Source organism: Caloenas nicobarica, chromosome 10 (genome assembly GCF_036013445.1).
Source record: "Caloenas nicobarica isolate bCalNic1 chromosome 10, bCalNic1.hap1, whole genome shotgun sequence".
Classification (NCBI taxonomy): Eukaryota; Metazoa; Chordata; class Aves; order Columbiformes; family Columbidae; genus Caloenas; species Caloenas nicobarica.
Window position 1 is genome coordinate 23173247 of NC_088254.1, and position 16055 is coordinate 23189301.

At 49.5% G+C, this 16055-nt stretch overlaps 2 protein-coding genes across 3 annotated transcripts in view; one reads left to right on the forward strand and one right to left on the reverse strand.

The window, feature by feature from the left end:
* The window catches only part of ADAMTS7 (ADAM metallopeptidase with thrombospondin type 1 motif 7), a 44387-nt gene extending 40981 nt beyond the window's left edge, over positions 1-3406 (forward strand). Inside the window, exon 24 of the mRNA XM_065641339.1 lies at positions 1737-3406. Within this exon, the coding sequence (XP_065497411.1) occupies positions 1737-1909 (173 nt within the window). The 3' untranslated portion in view covers positions 1910-3406. The remainder of the gene's footprint in view (positions 1-1736) is intronic.
* A 5252-nt stretch (positions 3407-8658) lies between these two features.
* On the reverse strand, positions 8659-15941 carry CIAO2A (cytosolic iron-sulfur assembly component 2A). Of its 2 annotated transcripts, none has more exons than XM_065641619.1 (5): positions 15740-15941; positions 12330-12494; positions 10947-10996; positions 10127-10172; positions 8659-9110 (listed from the first exon to the last, which is right to left on the reverse strand). In XM_065641619.1, exons 1-5 carry the CDS (start codon positions 15864-15866, stop codon positions 9013-9015), a joined length of 486 nt encoding a protein of 161 aa, XP_065497691.1. In that variant the 5' UTR covers positions 15867-15941; the 3' UTR covers positions 8659-9012. The 2 variants fall into 2 exon arrangements, 1 of the variants encoding a protein (XP_065497691.1); XR_010606732.1 differs by lacking the exon at positions 8659-9110 and adding an exon at positions 11198-11326 and having other exon boundaries at positions 10134-10172.
* Between the last annotated feature and the right edge of the window lie 114 nt (positions 15942-16055).

The window sequence follows — 16055 nt, forward strand, 5'->3', positions numbered from 1 at the left end:
AGGATCTGGCACCCGGTCCCAGCCCGTCTGCAGCCACCGGAGCCGGCAGCGCTGGCAGCAGCTGCTGTGTCAGACGCTTTCTTCAGGGCACAGAGACACTACTGCTGGGCAGAAATAGCTATTGCTCGAGAGGAAGAGAGGAAATACCTCTACTGAAATAGAAAATTAATTTTAGACCAATAGGGTGACCTCCTTGCTGATGGAGTGAGGGCTGTGATTGAAATCCCAGATGGGGAAAGGTCTCTGCGCTGCATCTGCTGCGTCCTTTGCATTAACTGCTGCCGGTCGGCTCGTCCCCGTGGGAACGGGGGCAGCAGCCTTTCCCTGAGCAAAGCCTGGGTGAGGCGGTGAGGGGCAACGGGCAGTGAGACCTCCCCCAGCTTGGTCCCACTGTTTCCCCAGCAGAAAAGTGTCCTGAGAAAGAGAAAAGCCTATTTTCGTGCCTGGTTTCTGCATCTCCTCAGCATTATCCTGGGCAGAGGGTGCCTGGGGAGAGGCAGCGCGGGGGGGACCAGGGGTGCCAGCCTCTCGTGTCCACCCCAGGGAGCATTGACTGCCCTTTTTCAGAGAAGAGCTGTCATTTATTTTAATCACTTGTGCCGGAGATATAATTAGATTAATTTAAATGAGTCTTAAGAACTGGGTGAGATGCTGGAGGCTGCAGACGTTTTGGTATAAAGTAGAAAAGGAGGAAATTAAAACCAACTAAATCTGCTTATAAACAAGGCAGGTTTGGTGACGGGTCTCTGCCGCTGTAACGAAGCCAAGCTGCAGCCTGTTTGAGCTGGGTCAGGCTGGCGATGGAGCTGCTGGAGCTGGTTTCTGGAGCTGCTACTGACGGCGCAGTGAGGGCTGTCCCCTCCTGACTGTGTCCCGCGCCATCCCACGGGAGGCACCGCACCGGGGTTCGCATGCAGTGGCAGATGTGAGGGCATTTGGGGGTGGTGGGACGTTCCACGCTATCGCACCCCAAGGACAAGGTCTCCTTGGGGCAACACTCGCGTCTCCCCCGCCGTGAATCCCAGTGCTGGACCGAATGCCCCGACGTGTCGCCCCCGGCCCCGGGAAGGGATTTGTGATTCCCAGACTGTTTGCAGAGAGGAAACTGTTTCTGCAAGCAGTTTGCTCAGCCCGAGCGTGACTCAGCCGGGGGGTGGCCGGGCTGTGACCCACGGCCAGCGCTGCCGCAGCTGGTGCGGGCGCTGCCCCCGCAGCGGGGCCGGGTGCTGGCACCGGAGCAGCGGTTCCCGAAACAAAGCCCATCCTCGAAGCAGCGCTGATGTTGTTTGGAGGTTTGCGAGACACCTGCAGGAAGGAGACCAGATGCTGCTGCTTCTCAAAATAATCTAAACACAATGCAAAGATGAATGAATTCTCGCCTTTCTACCGCCTTCTGCCAGCATTGCGGGGAGGGGGCTGGGGACTGGGAAGAGGTGTCACTGCAGGGAGGTTTGTCACCTCTCCCAGGCTCCAGCACCGGGCTCGGCCCCGCTCCCCATGTGGTGTCACGACCCTGGGAAGATGCCACAGAACTGCAGACAGCAGCAGAGGTGTTATTCCTGCCGGCAATTAGAAATAATGAGGATGCTCAGTAGCCAGATGTAGGTGGGCTCTGGATTTGGTAAGGTCTGTCCTTGTCTCTGCCAACCACATGCCAATTTTTGCATCAAACGCCTGATAACCGCGCCGGCGACACCAGCAATAACGCTGTCCTTGTCCTCTCACCTCCCCTCCAGGCTTCGTCTGCGAGCGCGACCGCTTGACATTCGGCTTCTGCCAGACTCTGCGGGTCCTGGGAAGGTGCCACCTCCCCACGGTCCGTCTCCAGTGCTGCCGAAGCTGCCGCCAGCACGGGCACCGCGCGGCGCCCGACCGGGACCGCGGGGACGAGCGGGCGTCCAGGAGGTGACAGGACCGTCCCCGAGGGCGAGAAGTGCCCGGCCCCGCGGGGGCTCCCGGAGCAGCGCGGCACAGGGAGCCGGTCACAGCCAGGACTTGCGGCTCTGCCTCGTCCCGGCGAGCCGCGCGGTGCTCTTTCAGAATACGGGGAAGTCTTGATTTCTTTAATTTGTGCTACACTATAACGGTGCTCAAACCATCGGTCTGAAAAAACAGGTCTGGTGTGGGCTGGGGGCGCGGGTCCCGCAGGGTCACGCTGCCACCGGGGAGCCAGCGGGGAAACACTTTGGGGAAGGGAAACCAAAAGCAGCAGTAATTTGGGGGTGACCTCTCAGAAATGCTTGTGGTGCTATCATTTGACATTTTCAGCCTCTTGATGGTGTTGGCAGGCCAACACGAAACTTTCAACTTTTATTATTATTTTTATATGTATGAAGTGAGCATCTAGCATTCCACCAGTACAGCCAACCCTTTGAATTCGGGTTTTTTTTCCTTAAGGGACTTGAAGCTGGCAACCCATTCCTGTAATTTTCATGAAAATGTTTACGCACTGAAGCTAAATAGCCGTAATTTAAGAAACGGAGACAGGGCAGAGGAATAACGTATCGGCTTCAGTTACCCGCCTAGCCGCGGGCTCGCGGTGTGCGCGGCGGCTCCGCACCCTCGCCCTCTCTGCTGGCCGTCTGTGCCGAAGCCACTGCCCGTGTCACTCCAGGGATGGCCAGGGACACCAAGGCACGAGTGAGATGACATGTTGGTTTGGAGCCCAGCGGCGCGTTCCCGTGCGGGTGTTTGTGAAGGATCCCGGCGGTGGGCGGCGCGTCCGCCGCCGCATCCTTCCTCCTGAACAGCAAAGTGCTCACACATCGGGATTTCCGTATGCGATTACGGCGTAGCAGTTTAATAGTTGGTTAAGGTGTTTTTCTATGTTCTTACAAGCTAAAGACCTTTTTCCTGCTTATATAGATTCACCTCTGTTAAGGTTAGTTGATTCTTTTAACTAGAATATTTTATATTGTACGAGGAGCGGCACTCAGCCGGCACAGCCCGGTCTGGAGGTGTCGTATGTTAATCCCTCCCTGTCTTAGGGAGAATTTGCTGTTAAGTTGGTCCCCAGAGGAGAGTCAGGAGCATTTCGGTATGAATTCCTTTCCGTATGACCCTTCGGGCTGTAGAGCATGCCCAAAACCCGGGCGACCCCGAAGGCAGCCCTGTGTGCAGCCAGGGCACGGGAAGGGCCGAGCCCAGCGCGCGTTTCTGCGTCACCTGTGCTGTCGGGAACAACGTTCTGTCCCAGAACGGGGGAAATGTTGTATGTAAAACACAAGCCGTGGCTTCACCATTTGTGGTTTATTCCTTTCCAACGTGGTGTAAATTTTTTATGTTTCGAACGGCTGCGTTCAGTCCTGTTTTCCTTCTCACCAGCACCATCCGTCCCGAGCTTTCATCCCGCTCCCGGGTTTTGCCGAGGGATGGCCTCAAAATGTGTTGGGGTTTAATGGCTATAGCTCTCGAGTGTGTTAAATTAAACAGTTACTGAAGGAAATGGAAGGGTTTCATATTTTCTCTTCCCCTTGGGGTATTTCAAGGGATTTTTCACTGAAAATGCAATTAAGTAGAGACAGTTTAGGCACTGGCAGCAGCAGGGGTGTGATCACCCTCTGCTGCAGCAGAAAGCAGCAATCACTTTGCATCCCAAGATCGTTCCGGGCTGTTTGCAGCTGGGATTTGTGTGACCGAGACATGGGTCGATGGGTAAGTGCTGGTGACTCGCAGGTCCGAAGGTTTCAGCCCCTGCGTTGAGGTGACACCTGCTCTGGTTTTGCACACCAGTTCATCGCGGTGGTCACGCCGAGAACACGCGTGTTCGACCGGAGCCCCCAGCAGAGGTTTTCCCCCCTCCCAGAGAGCCCTGGCCGTGACCAGCGCAGACGGAAGAAAAGCCCCAAATCATGCTTTTCAGCGCACATCCAGGATGCGCGGGGTCCGGGACGCATTCGCTTTGTCATTCTAAGGGACTTTTGGTTCATTACTTCAGAAAGAGCCCATTGAGGAGCAGCGCTGCGGAGCGCACACGCTTCATTTGGCACAGAGCAAAGGGGGTTCCCCGCATTGTGAGCCGGGGCCACGGGGGGGTCACAGTCTCCCCGACCTTTGGCCGCTCGGGTTTACTTGGCCCGTTTGAAAAACATTTGGTTTCTCTGTCAGAGGCGACAGGGAGTGCTGTTCCTGCAGCCTGGTTGCCTCCCAGCACCGGCTGGACATCTGCACTGGTTAACTGGTTAACTGAAGCCAAGGGCTGGTTTCTAAGGCAGGAATGTGCATTTCTACAAATCTAGGCGAGCTTAATTACAACAGCAACCATCCCAGAGCTATGGCTCCTCTTACAAATGAGTTCTTAAAATCTTATGTCATTCACGCTTTTTTGGAGCGCGTGGCGTAGTCTGTGCTTTCCTCGCAGGCAGCTCTGGCTGACGGAGACCTGCTGGCCCCTGGCTCTGCACATACGTGGATAATATATACATACAGATATCTGCACACATAGGGGTTTATACTCAGCAAGAGCCCTCGCCGTCACCCCCGCTAGGACAGGGAATTGCCCAAGCAGATGTGCGATGTTCCACAAGGTGAGCTCATGGCTTTAAAAACCAAAACCCAGAGCTTGCAGCAGCTCGTGAGGGAAGGAAGAGCTGAGGGGAGGGGGCAGACAAAATTCTGAGTGATGGAAGAAGTCTGAAGAGATAAAACCCAACACAACCCAAATATAGAAAGTTACAAACAGAAATTGAGGCAAGTAAGGCCTCACAAGGACTAGAAACTGCCTTTCCAATAATTTTCTGGGAGGTTGCATTCAGCTCTGGATTGCAGTGTTATCCGCGCCACCCGTTCCCAGAGCACTCCAGTGCCCAAGCTGCCCTGGAAGTTGGGCTGAGTTGCTTTAGGAAATAAAAAGTGATGGGTCTGAACCTCCTTGTCCTACTCCCTGCCCTGCGCCTCCAGCCCCCCAAACACCCAGCGCCGAGCTCTGACAGACACTCCTGAGGAGTTTTTTCCTATATTTTCCACAGAGGAAACAGAACAAACAATATGATTTACAAAGAGGATTTCAGCCAGATTTCCTGAAATCTCTTATAATCTCCAGCTGGTAATTAGCGAGCAGGGAAAGAACTGCTCACAGGTTTCACATGCCGGCTTTTGGACTGACAGATGATGAATACACAGAAGGCAGATTGGGAACGAGGGAAGACCCTTCATTCTTGAGAAACTGTTGATGAAGTCAATTTAAACAATAATTTTATTCTGGAGCCAATCAACCCTATAGGGCAGGTTTAAAATGCTCGGCTGGGATGTGGTTTGGTAGCTGGAGGGTGTTTGAGCAGCTCGGGATGCACAGGGGCTGCACAGGCGGGTTGGACAAAAACGGGGAAAATTTGAGTTTGTCTTTGGTGCAAACACAGGGTGAACGAACCCCCTTAGCCAGGCCACCTGCTTCTTCAGAGTAATACTTAAACCTGGTCAGTTGAGGAGTTTCATTACAGAAATATTGGCTTAAATGAAAGACCTTTCCTCCCAGATTTTGCCATTTTCCAGCCTGCAGCTGTGGCTCCTGTTCAAACCATCCTTCACATGCCTGAAACTGAACTTCCAAAGGACTTTTTCCTGATTTTTTTCAAGACCAATTGTAAGTATAAAACCTCCGTGAAATAGTTGCCGTTTCTCTGTAGGCCTCCAGTTTGTGCTTTTTTTTTTTTACAAACATCCGATTTTGGAACAGGTCAGCCACGCCAACCATTGCCATCGAGGTGCCATGAGGGCTGGCTGTGCTCAGCCCCGGGGAGGCGCCGGGGTCCCCAGCTCTTCTCCCACCTCCATCCGTGTCTTTTCAATAGCCCCTTCTCTTCCCCCCTTATCAGAGGTAGGATTAAATCAACCGTGTCCCCACGGCGTCCGTCAGCAGAGCTGGGTCCAGCCCAGCTTCCTGGAGACAGGTGGCAGGTGTGATTTCAGAAAAAAATATCGCAAGATGCGAGAGCTCCCTTTTAGTGGGCAATGAAAAATGTGGGAAAGAACTGGGCTAGGATCCAGTGGGAAAGTTGTGAAGAAGGCTTGTGACCATGAAAGGAACCCGAGGCCAGTGGTGTTAAACCACGGGAAGACTTTGAGACTCCTCCTGCTTGCAGCATCGCAGGAAAACCTGCATGAGGAAGGTGTTGGGACAGTAACCTGTGGCTCGTGTTGTGCTGTTGCTTCTGTTTATTCACCGGGATCCCCTGAAAGCCCTTTTGAGAAGAGCTTTTGGCTCCCGATTAGAAAAGAGACCTTGTGCCTCCCCTGGTCACCTCCAGACGTTTCCAGAGCTGGAGACAGGAAGGAACTGAGAGCTCGTTAATTGGGAAGCAGCAGCATTTTATGGAGGAGGTTGGTTGTGTCTCTTGCTAACAATAACCCTTACAACACTTCCGCAGCTCGAGATCCGCCGGGTTGCCCTGTCAGAGCACCTGTGTTCTGCAGACTCTCAGATCTCACCCAAGTGCTCCGGTGCTGACCAGATGATCTCAGCTGGAACATTTTAATCCCCAAAGAGCCAGAGGTGTCACCAGCCCCTCATCAGCTGCGGTGACCCGTGAGGGATGCGGTCCCACCGTGATCTGAGCACACAAGGAGGCAGCAAAGTCCAGACAGACCAGGAACAGCTCACACCACTCATCCATGCCTCTTCAGCTAAGAATAAGGGAGTTTTAAATTTTTCTCTTGTTCTGGAAACCTCTAGCCCTTTTGCTCCACAGAAAAGTTTCACAAAAAATATCTACATGCTAAAAAGAGCTCTGTCTATGCAACAGCCCTGTTGCCATCTGTAGTGACTAATAGTTACGCCCCCGTGTGAAGTTTTGCAAACGAGCCCCATGGGCCATTGACACAGCCCTGCTGCCGTCGGGCAGGACGAGCCCTCGCGGTGCGAGCGGTAGGAGAGGAAGCAAACGGTCCCCTCACCCCCCCGCTGACACCTCGCTTGCAAGGGCTGGCAGCCCACTGAGCTGGGACTGGAGACGTGATGGCAAATGTTGTGTCCTGGCTGGACAAACAGAAGCTGCTGTAAATCCCTTTGCATGGCACAGGAGCGATGAGCGTGAGTGGGGAGAGCCAAAAACCTGCAGAAACCATCAGGGCTCAGACCAGACGCTGCCACCATCAGCTCCTCCAGCGCCCGCAGTGTCGCAGCCCCTGCAGCCCCCGAGATGCCAGCCCGGTGCCAGGGCTGCGCGGGGAGCATGCGGACTGAGATCCCTGGGCAGGGATGCTCCTCACCGCGCAGACAGCGATTCCCGGTGGGAACGTTGCTGTGTGGCTGCCTGCTGCCCTCTGCAGTTGTTTCTCCTTCTTGTAAATGCAAAATATTAATAATAGGAAGAGGCAACTTTAGTACTTGATGGTAGCGAGTGAGGACAGGTGACACGTGCCTGTCTGCTTGGGTTTGGAGGAACATCGTGTGGTCCTCAGGCACCTCGAATCCTGCCCAGTGCGCCCCTCCTTGACCTGTTCCTCCGCTGGCAGGCTGACGGCGTGACCTGCTCGCTGGCTGTTTCTCTGCCACCATGAGATACGGCTTCACCGCTGCAGGGCTTGGGAAATAAGAGTAAAATTTAATTGAAGCTGAGTAGTGGAATGTAAGAAAGTAATTTTCCACACACACTGGAACTGACAGCTCTGCAGATGTGCAGTAACCTGTGGAAAAAGGGGACTGTTCTCTTGCCCGTCCTCCCCTGTTCTGTTTTTTTTTTTTTCCTTTTTTAAGGTAACTTTGGCACTGAAAGTAGGAGATGAGCTCTTGTTGGCACAGCTGTGACACGTGTCAGGATACTGTTTTACAACTGTTTTACAAGGAGAAACACTTCCCCCATTCTTTATAACGTGCAGCCCAGCTGGAGCCCATTCAATCATTTCATGCCTTCAGGAAAGCTTGATTGTTAAAATGGCTCCAAATCCCTGAAATCTCAACAGCTGTTTGCACTGAACCCCAAGGGTTTCTCACCATTTAACCAACTACAAGCCCACCAGAGTCATTGCTGTTCCACGGAGGAGCAGCTCCTTACATCTCTCATGAAGAGCACAGGGGCACGAAGTTCTCAGGGATGTGGGGTAGCGCCAGCGTGGGTTAAGGGTTGAACTCCATGATCTCGAGGGTCTCTTCCAACAAAAATGATTCTGTGATTCTAAATATCTGCCTGATTCTTCAGGGAAAGGTAAATCCACGGTCAGGTCCACAGCTGCAGCAGAAACTGTGCCCAGGGAACCCCTCCAGTGAGAAAACACGTGACAGCTGACGGCAGATTAACGAGGGAGCAGCGAAGAGAACCAGGACAGGGGAACCGGAGGAACAGAGGCTGTGGGATCCTCTCGCCTTCCACATCGCAGGTGAGTCATGAGAAAAAAAAGGATCAAACTGGCAAGATCTTGCCCGCAGGAAAGTTTTACCCTCAGGGTGATTACAATGAAAGCCTCCAGAATCAGAAATATGTGCTTAACAGGGAAACAATTGCAAGTATTTACCAGGAATAGCGTCCCAGTAAAAATCTACCTTGTTCTAGTCCAGTCCCTTGGTTCCCAACTGTTTCTGAATTATTTTCAGCTTTAATGTGTTTATCAAAGATGAGAAAGTTGAATGAAATGTCTCCTTCTCTTAACAGAAATCTAAACCTAGGCTTAAAGAGGAAAAAAGGAAAATTTCTGAACTCAGAAAGCAACATTTCAGTACAAGAATTGGTTTTATTTTTACAGTGCAGTGATTGAAACAATGTAGAAATTTAACTTGCAAAACTGAATTTATATCACAATGTCCATCAGAAGGCAATACAGATGTGCTGTTTTGTTTTTAATCATAAAATATTTCTCTGGACACCAGAAATTACAAACTCTTAACACTATACACTTCACTTTATTTTAGAGACTAATTAATCATAATTTAAATCTATCTTATAAACAATTTCTTTTTAAAAACATGTGGAAGATAAAAAGAACTCAAGTATTCAACTCAAGGCCTTGATTATTTTTTTTTTTAAACAAAGATATTTTTAGAAATGTATCAAAATGACAACTCCGTGGCAATTACAGCTCCTAGTCGGGCTCCGTGACGCACTGCTCCACAATTTCACGCAGGTTGGGATTCTCCATCGCAGCTGCTACTCTCTCTTTGTCATTGATTTGCTTGTTGACTGCAAAACATCACATGAAGAGTTGAGTCAGAAGCAGTTTGCAGTGGAACTTACACACAGGACAAATGCAAGAGGGATTTTCCAAAGCCAGTGAATATCCAGCTCAGAGACTGAGAAAACATACAACAACAGCACCTTGTGTCAACTTTTCCACTTTCTCTTTAGGTGGAAGATATTATTTGCATAGTATCAAAAACTGAAATGAGTACAATAGCTTATCAAGCAGTGGACAGACAGACACTCAAGTTGCCTGTCTGTGCCAGGCCCAACAGAAGGATGACAAGCCCAGGAGAACATGAGGGTGCTCGGGAGTCAGTGCTCACAGGACAGAGAATTAACAGGGGAATGGAAGCTCAGTCACAAAAAACCACCATCAGAAACCAAGATTTGTGTTACTTTTCTGGTTTAGGAAAAGAATGTAAGATGCACTAATGACATGTCTTAAAATCAAGTGTGACATTTGTGGCAAATTAGCAGTCCAAGTTCTCCAGGTTCAATTTCTAATCATTTTAATCCAAAGAACAGATTTTCCCCATACAAAGATATCTAATGCTTAAGAACACAAAAGCCTGGGACATTTCTTGGACAAAGGCGTTCACGGCTGGTTACAGCAGGGATTGGCTACAGCTCGGAAAGAATTCGGTGTCCTCTACATTTTATATGTTTCACAGTCAATGTTTAAAATATTTTTGTTATGATGATGGTGTTAAGATAGCGAGATCAACCAGTCAGAAGGTTCTTCATATTAATTATTCAGCAGCACAGTGGCAACTTCTTTTGTTATAAACACAACACCTTCAAGAACTGTGAGGGGGTTTTTTTGTTTAAAAAAACCCAAACCAACAAGCAGCAAATGCTCACAGTACCAATACGGCTTCTGAAACAGCCTCATGTACAGGCTTCATTTTAAAGCTTTAACAGGGTATTCATTTCTGAAAAGGAGAGGAAGGGAAGGGCTTCTCGAAGGAACACGGAGCCAAGGGCTAAAGCCACACTCACTCCTAAGCTCTACTTACTGTCTTCCTCCGTGGAATGTGTACCCTCAGAGATGTAGATTTCCAGCTAGAGGAGAGATCGTTAATGTTAGATGCATACCTTAACAAATCTACACATTACAGGAAGAAAAATATTGTACAATACCCATACAGTGCAAGTAATTTGTACTTTTAAAAACGTTGACAGACAACAGAGGGGTGAATGACAAGAGCTGATCTTGGAATTCACTGCATCACAATCATAAGACAATCTCCTCCCAGTCTTCTGAGCTCTTCTAATAAAGCTGTTCTGGAGATTGTCCTCACTGGGCGATGCCCACACAAGGCAGTGGAGCTGCCCTGGGCTGGTTCCTGACAGCGCAGTTCTGCACCAGGGCTCGCTCACAAGGCTCGGGTCGCTGCGACAACTCGGATATTCCAAAAGGTACAGTGGAGTCAGTAACTATTCATATTTTATATTTATGATGCTTAGATATATTGAAACATTGCAGAAGGCCAAATTCATTTTCCCCAAGGCAAGAGGATGACTTTGACTCCTTGTAACCCCCGGTTTGAACACACCCTCTCTGCCACCGACCAAGAACTGAACGCCAGCTGGTGAGGAAAGCCCTGGCAGCACAGGGCAGTTCAGAACTGCAGTGACAAGTGGGCTTTTGTAAAGGAAAGGAAGAAGCAGAGTTATTCACAGCTCCCTCCGGATGCTGCACTGGCACACGACAAGCTTTAAAAACTGCCCGTCCTCAACCCCAGCTCAAGAGTTACCCCATCCTGCAGCAAACACCCCGAGAGAACCTGGCAAGGGTTCATGTAGGTTAAAGCAATTCCAGAACAGATACTTTACCTTATGTCGAAAAGGCAAACATCTCTGCAGTTTTATTCTTAAACAAAGGCCTGTTTAGACAAAACAGATGGGAGATTTTCTTGTAAAATTCAAGGTTTGAGGTGCATTGTCAGAGAATCCATATTTAAGAATCAAAAAACACCAGTATAATTGACAATCTTCTCCTTTTGTATTCTGAGCAGCACAAGCCACAGAGACTAAATAATCTGTGGTTTGACCCTTTGGGCGCAGCTGGTCAGTTAAGCTCATACCTGCCTTACAAGTTTAGGAGGTCTCTGGTCTCTAACACCTCCTAGAAACACTAAACACAGACAAATCCTCCGTTTCCAGCTTTCTTCCACATCTCTGACAGAGTGTCCTGGTTGCCACTGTGGCCTCATCTGTACTGAGAAGAACACTTGGTTTGACTTCTAACATTTATTAAAAAATAAATCCAACATAAATCGCTTGAAGAACACAAGCCTGCAATGATGTGGGGGCAATTCAAGCTCAAAACTTCACTATTTAGTGTCTAACGTCCAGACCGAGCAGAGGAGGTTGTGGTTCATCTCTGGGAGCGAGATCCCAGTTTAAGATTTGACACGTACATCATTGATCCTCAACCCACTGATGTTCTAACAGGGTCAAACTAGAAATAAATTGTTATTGTTCGGCATGCTGATGCTTTCCTATCTATACTTTACTTTCTACCTAAAGCTGCAAAGGTTGATTTGGGCATAAATACATTTACTTCTTCATTAAAGACTTCTTTTCCCTTAAATCTTTATAATAGACTGAGAAATTTTAGTATTGATATATAATGGTAAGAGTTTCTAACCTTGGTACATTTAAACAAATCATTTCAAAGATCTCAGATGTGATTTTTCAGATGTGATCTCACCACAAATAATAAGGAAGAAGCAAAACAAGTCAGTGTAGATTCTCATTCAACTTAATTGCTTTCAAAGCCCTAACACTCTGGAATTTTTTTTGTATTCTTGGATTGCATGTGGGGTTTTTTGTACAGGTGTGGAGAACAGTCCACAAGGTAAGGGAAAGACAAGGGAAACAACCATAAAGTTTTAACTTTTTCTTTAATTTAAGAGCTGAAAAAATTTAACATTACTAAAATAATTTGGAGAATATCAAGAAGGATTTCTGTACTAGATTTTTGAGAGCTTCTCTTTGAGGAGTTTCCCTAACTTGATAAAACCAGATGGATGTCCCCACATTTCTTCTGGTTTTTGTTTGTCTGCATTATGAGTGAGGTTCTCAAGATGAAATTCCTGGTCAAACTGCTAGCAAAGCAATTCTGAATTTTAACTCAGTCTGATGTTGTTATTCAGACAACCTAAAATTAACTTTATGCTCATTGTTACAGATTTAATGAAACGGAAATCTTACCAATGAGAGTAGCCAAAGAGCAATGAGGTACTGTTGGTGTAAACCTGATGATAACCAGATATTCGTCTTCACCGATCTCCTGCACTTCAACACAGCTTTCCGTCACCACTTCCAGTTCTTCTAGAGTATTTGGTTTCTCCGGGTCCCGGATAGTACGGATTATATCTAAAGCAGAAGACAAGCTACCAACAATCAAGTAGCTATCCTGAATTTAACAAAAAGTACTTTTACTAGAAACCACCTTCCCAGCATTGTTCCTTTTGCTCCTCTTCAGAAAAGGCAGAGCTGGAAATGTCAGTGACACACTAGAAATCAAACCACGCCTGCTAAAGGGTAGATATGACCTTCAGAACTAAAGGTCACATAACATCAGCCTATCCAAAAGACGCCCACAGATGCCGCACTTCAGACAGGTTTGCTTGCTTTTCAGGTTTTTCCAAATCCACCTTACTACCAAGACAAGCCAGGTTTCCTTCTCAGCTGCCTCTCCGCTTTCCAGCCCAGGTAAGATTTTGAAGGCATCTTAAGGAAAGCCAGTACAAAATAATGCACTAACACATAATTATCTGTAGCAGTGGGCACTTCCTTAGCTTGTAAAAATGTGGGAATCAACTGGTTTTAACACACCTGCACAGAAAATTACAAGCAGCATTGCCTTTTCTAGAAGCAATGTCTTCTGGATTAGCTGAAGGAGGTTTCATCAGGCAATAAAACACAATTGCATCTATTGTTGCTTTTCCACAGAGCGAAAGGTTTTAAAGTGATATTTGAAAGCAACAATATTTGACTATAGTACGATGCACAAGACAGCGTATTAATTCAGTAAATTTCCCAAGGGCCTGAAAAAACAAGTCTCCGCATTTCAAGGTGTTTGCTGAGTGATGTCGCAGAGAAGGAACCGCGATGGGGTCTCCAGCCTGTTCACATCTGTCAGGCATAACTTGGAGAGACACTGATTTTGACAGTGAAAGCCAAACGGAGGAAGTTCCCAGCTGGCACCTCTCACTCACTTCTGCCTGGTATGGGGCTGTTGCCCCTCAGAAATGCAAGTACAACCATTTCTGGTGTAAATCAGGTAATTAAAGGGATACAGGTTTAGATCAGTTAAAGAAAAAAAAAGTTTAAGAAACAAGAATGAGGAGGTATTTTTAGCTAGCTGTAGTGATTTTATTTTTAGTGCAGCCCTCCCAATAACTCTACTACCACAGCTAACTATTGCGAAAGCAAATGTGTCCTCAGCCTTCACCACGGGCAATGAGTTCAGTCTGTCCCCAGGTATGGACAGACCCTCCCAGATCCTCCCTCCAGAGCTGCCCGGCTGCTCTCGGTGTGTTCCTGCCACGCGGCTGCCACGGGCAGGGACCACGGGCCCAGCACACGGGTTCTGGTGTCGCTCTGGCCCTCCCAGGCAGGCGGAAAAGCCGCCAGCAGCAGGAGCGGCAGTTCAGGTCTGTCTGGACTCTGTCCGCTCAGACACACCCCAAAGTCCCTGGCCCACGAGCGAGGAGACTCACGCTTGTCCCGCTGTGCAAGCTCTGGCTGCTGGCACTCAGCTCCTCAGAGCTCTCACCCTCCTGCCAGCGCCGCTCCAATCACTCTCAGCATGCTCAAACCATAGGACAAAACTTGGGAAGAATGAGAGAACTGAGCCCCATCCCCTCATTTCCAGGGAAGGAGACAATTGCTTGGATCATTCTGAAGCCCCAGCCTCTGTTCCTGTCTACGCTGTGACGCTGCTGAGTTACAAACACAGAACACAGTTTGTTCTGTCTTCCCAAAGAACTGATAACTGTCCCTCAATTACATTTGGGATCATGAGGGTAACAAGCAAACAAACTTCCCAGCTTTATTAGAATATTTACCAGCAAACAGATTAATAGCCTCATTTGTCAGACCACTGAAAAGTATTTTCACCTTTTTTCTGTTGTTCTGTCTCTAGTATCACTTTTTGCTTCCAGTCTTAGCAAACTGCTGAAGTCTAAGCCAAACAAACCTCAATGAAAACAGAACAACTACTTAAAGAAAACGTTTTCGGTCATGCAACATCAAACCCCACTTGATTTTAAGCAGGGGAATTCTCACTGAAATGACTTTTGATGTTTTATTCATAAGATTAGAATAGTTCCATTGGAAGAAACCTATGACGACCTTCTCATTCAACTGAAATGACTTTACATGTACATACAAGAGAAGTATCTTCACATACACATTTCCTTGTAATTTCTGATACATTTCTTCCTCTATTTTTAAAATTTGTACTCCTTCCATGTGAAAAGGCCCAGTTAAACAAGAAATCAATTACTTCAAGCAGAGAGAGCAATACTAAAGTTGATTTATTTCAGCAGTATTTCATGGATGTCTCTGGCCTTTTCAATATAAATTTCACACAGGCAGATGCTTTAGTTCTGTAAAGATCATGCACCAGCTTAACCCTTCGGATGAACTGAAATCAACGGACTACTTATATGCTGAAGGTTCATAACCCAAGTTATTACTTAGAACCACTGATGTTTTAAAGTATCTAAACATTGCTCAAGTTTCAAAACTGAATGTTTCCTCTTTTGTTGTTTTTAGATAAAGTGTCTTTTATGTGCACAGTGTTGCACAGAATCTTCACTCTACTTCTAATTGCCTACAAAATAACAGAACCTTGAAGCCTGACACTGTTTTTGGGATCCTCTAAGATCGTCCGTGCAGCATTTCCAGAGGTGAAATCCCTCCACGTTTTACAAGCAGCTCGGTTGTTGGGTATAGAAACCTCCATGTTGCTGGGCTGTCCGGCTGACCTGTCTGGAATTACTCGCCTTCCCAGGTGCGTCCGGCTCCTCTCGTGCCTCAGGTGATGAAACACGCGGGTAAGCGCCCTCGCGAGGGGCAGGCGGCCCGGCAGCCGCCCGGCCCGGCAGCCGCCCGGCCCTGCCCGCGGCCGGGAGCAGCGGCACCGGCCACCGCTCCGGCGGGACCTGGGGACAGTTCCCCGGGGATCGCAGCGGTGACCGTGGGACACGCTGCATCCCAAGGTCACAGCATCCCCCCGTCTGCAGCCCCGGCCGGGGGCTGGGAGGGCCGGTCAGCACCCAGAGCCGGCCCTTCCCCTTCCCTGAGCGCTCCTGGGCTCCCCAGCACCCCAGGGGTGGCCCCGCACCCCTGGCAGCGAGGCCAGCTCTCGCATAACCCCAACACCCGTCCCGTCCCGCACCAGGGCAGCCGGCCCGTCAGGAGCCCCCGCTCAGCCCAGGACACGGCTCCCCGCCCAGGGCCGGGCTCCCCGCCACACCCGGGGGCACAGGCCCCAGGGCCCCGCACGGACCGCGCCCCACAGCCCCTCGCCGGCCCCTCACGACCCTTCATCCCGCGGCCCCTCAGCCAAGGCACGACCCCTGAACCCCCGACAGCCCCGCGACAGTCACCGTAAACCTCGAGCGCCTTGTCCTGCTCCATGGCCTGGCTCCGGGGGGCATGGCAGCCCCTACGCAGCCCGGAGTACCGCAGCACCCTGCTCAGCGTGTGCGACAGCAGCCCCAGCACCAGCGACATCCTCCCGCTCCGCCATGGGAGAGCGCGAACTGGGCCCTCGCGGCCACCGTCCGCCGCCGCCGCCAGCGGGAAGTTCCTGGTGGGGCGGGGTCAGGTTGTTCATGGCCTATGGGCGGGGTTGTGGTGCTGATGCTCCGCCCAGGGGGCGGGGAGTGGGCGTGGTTATTCCTCAGCGTTGCCGGGGTGGCT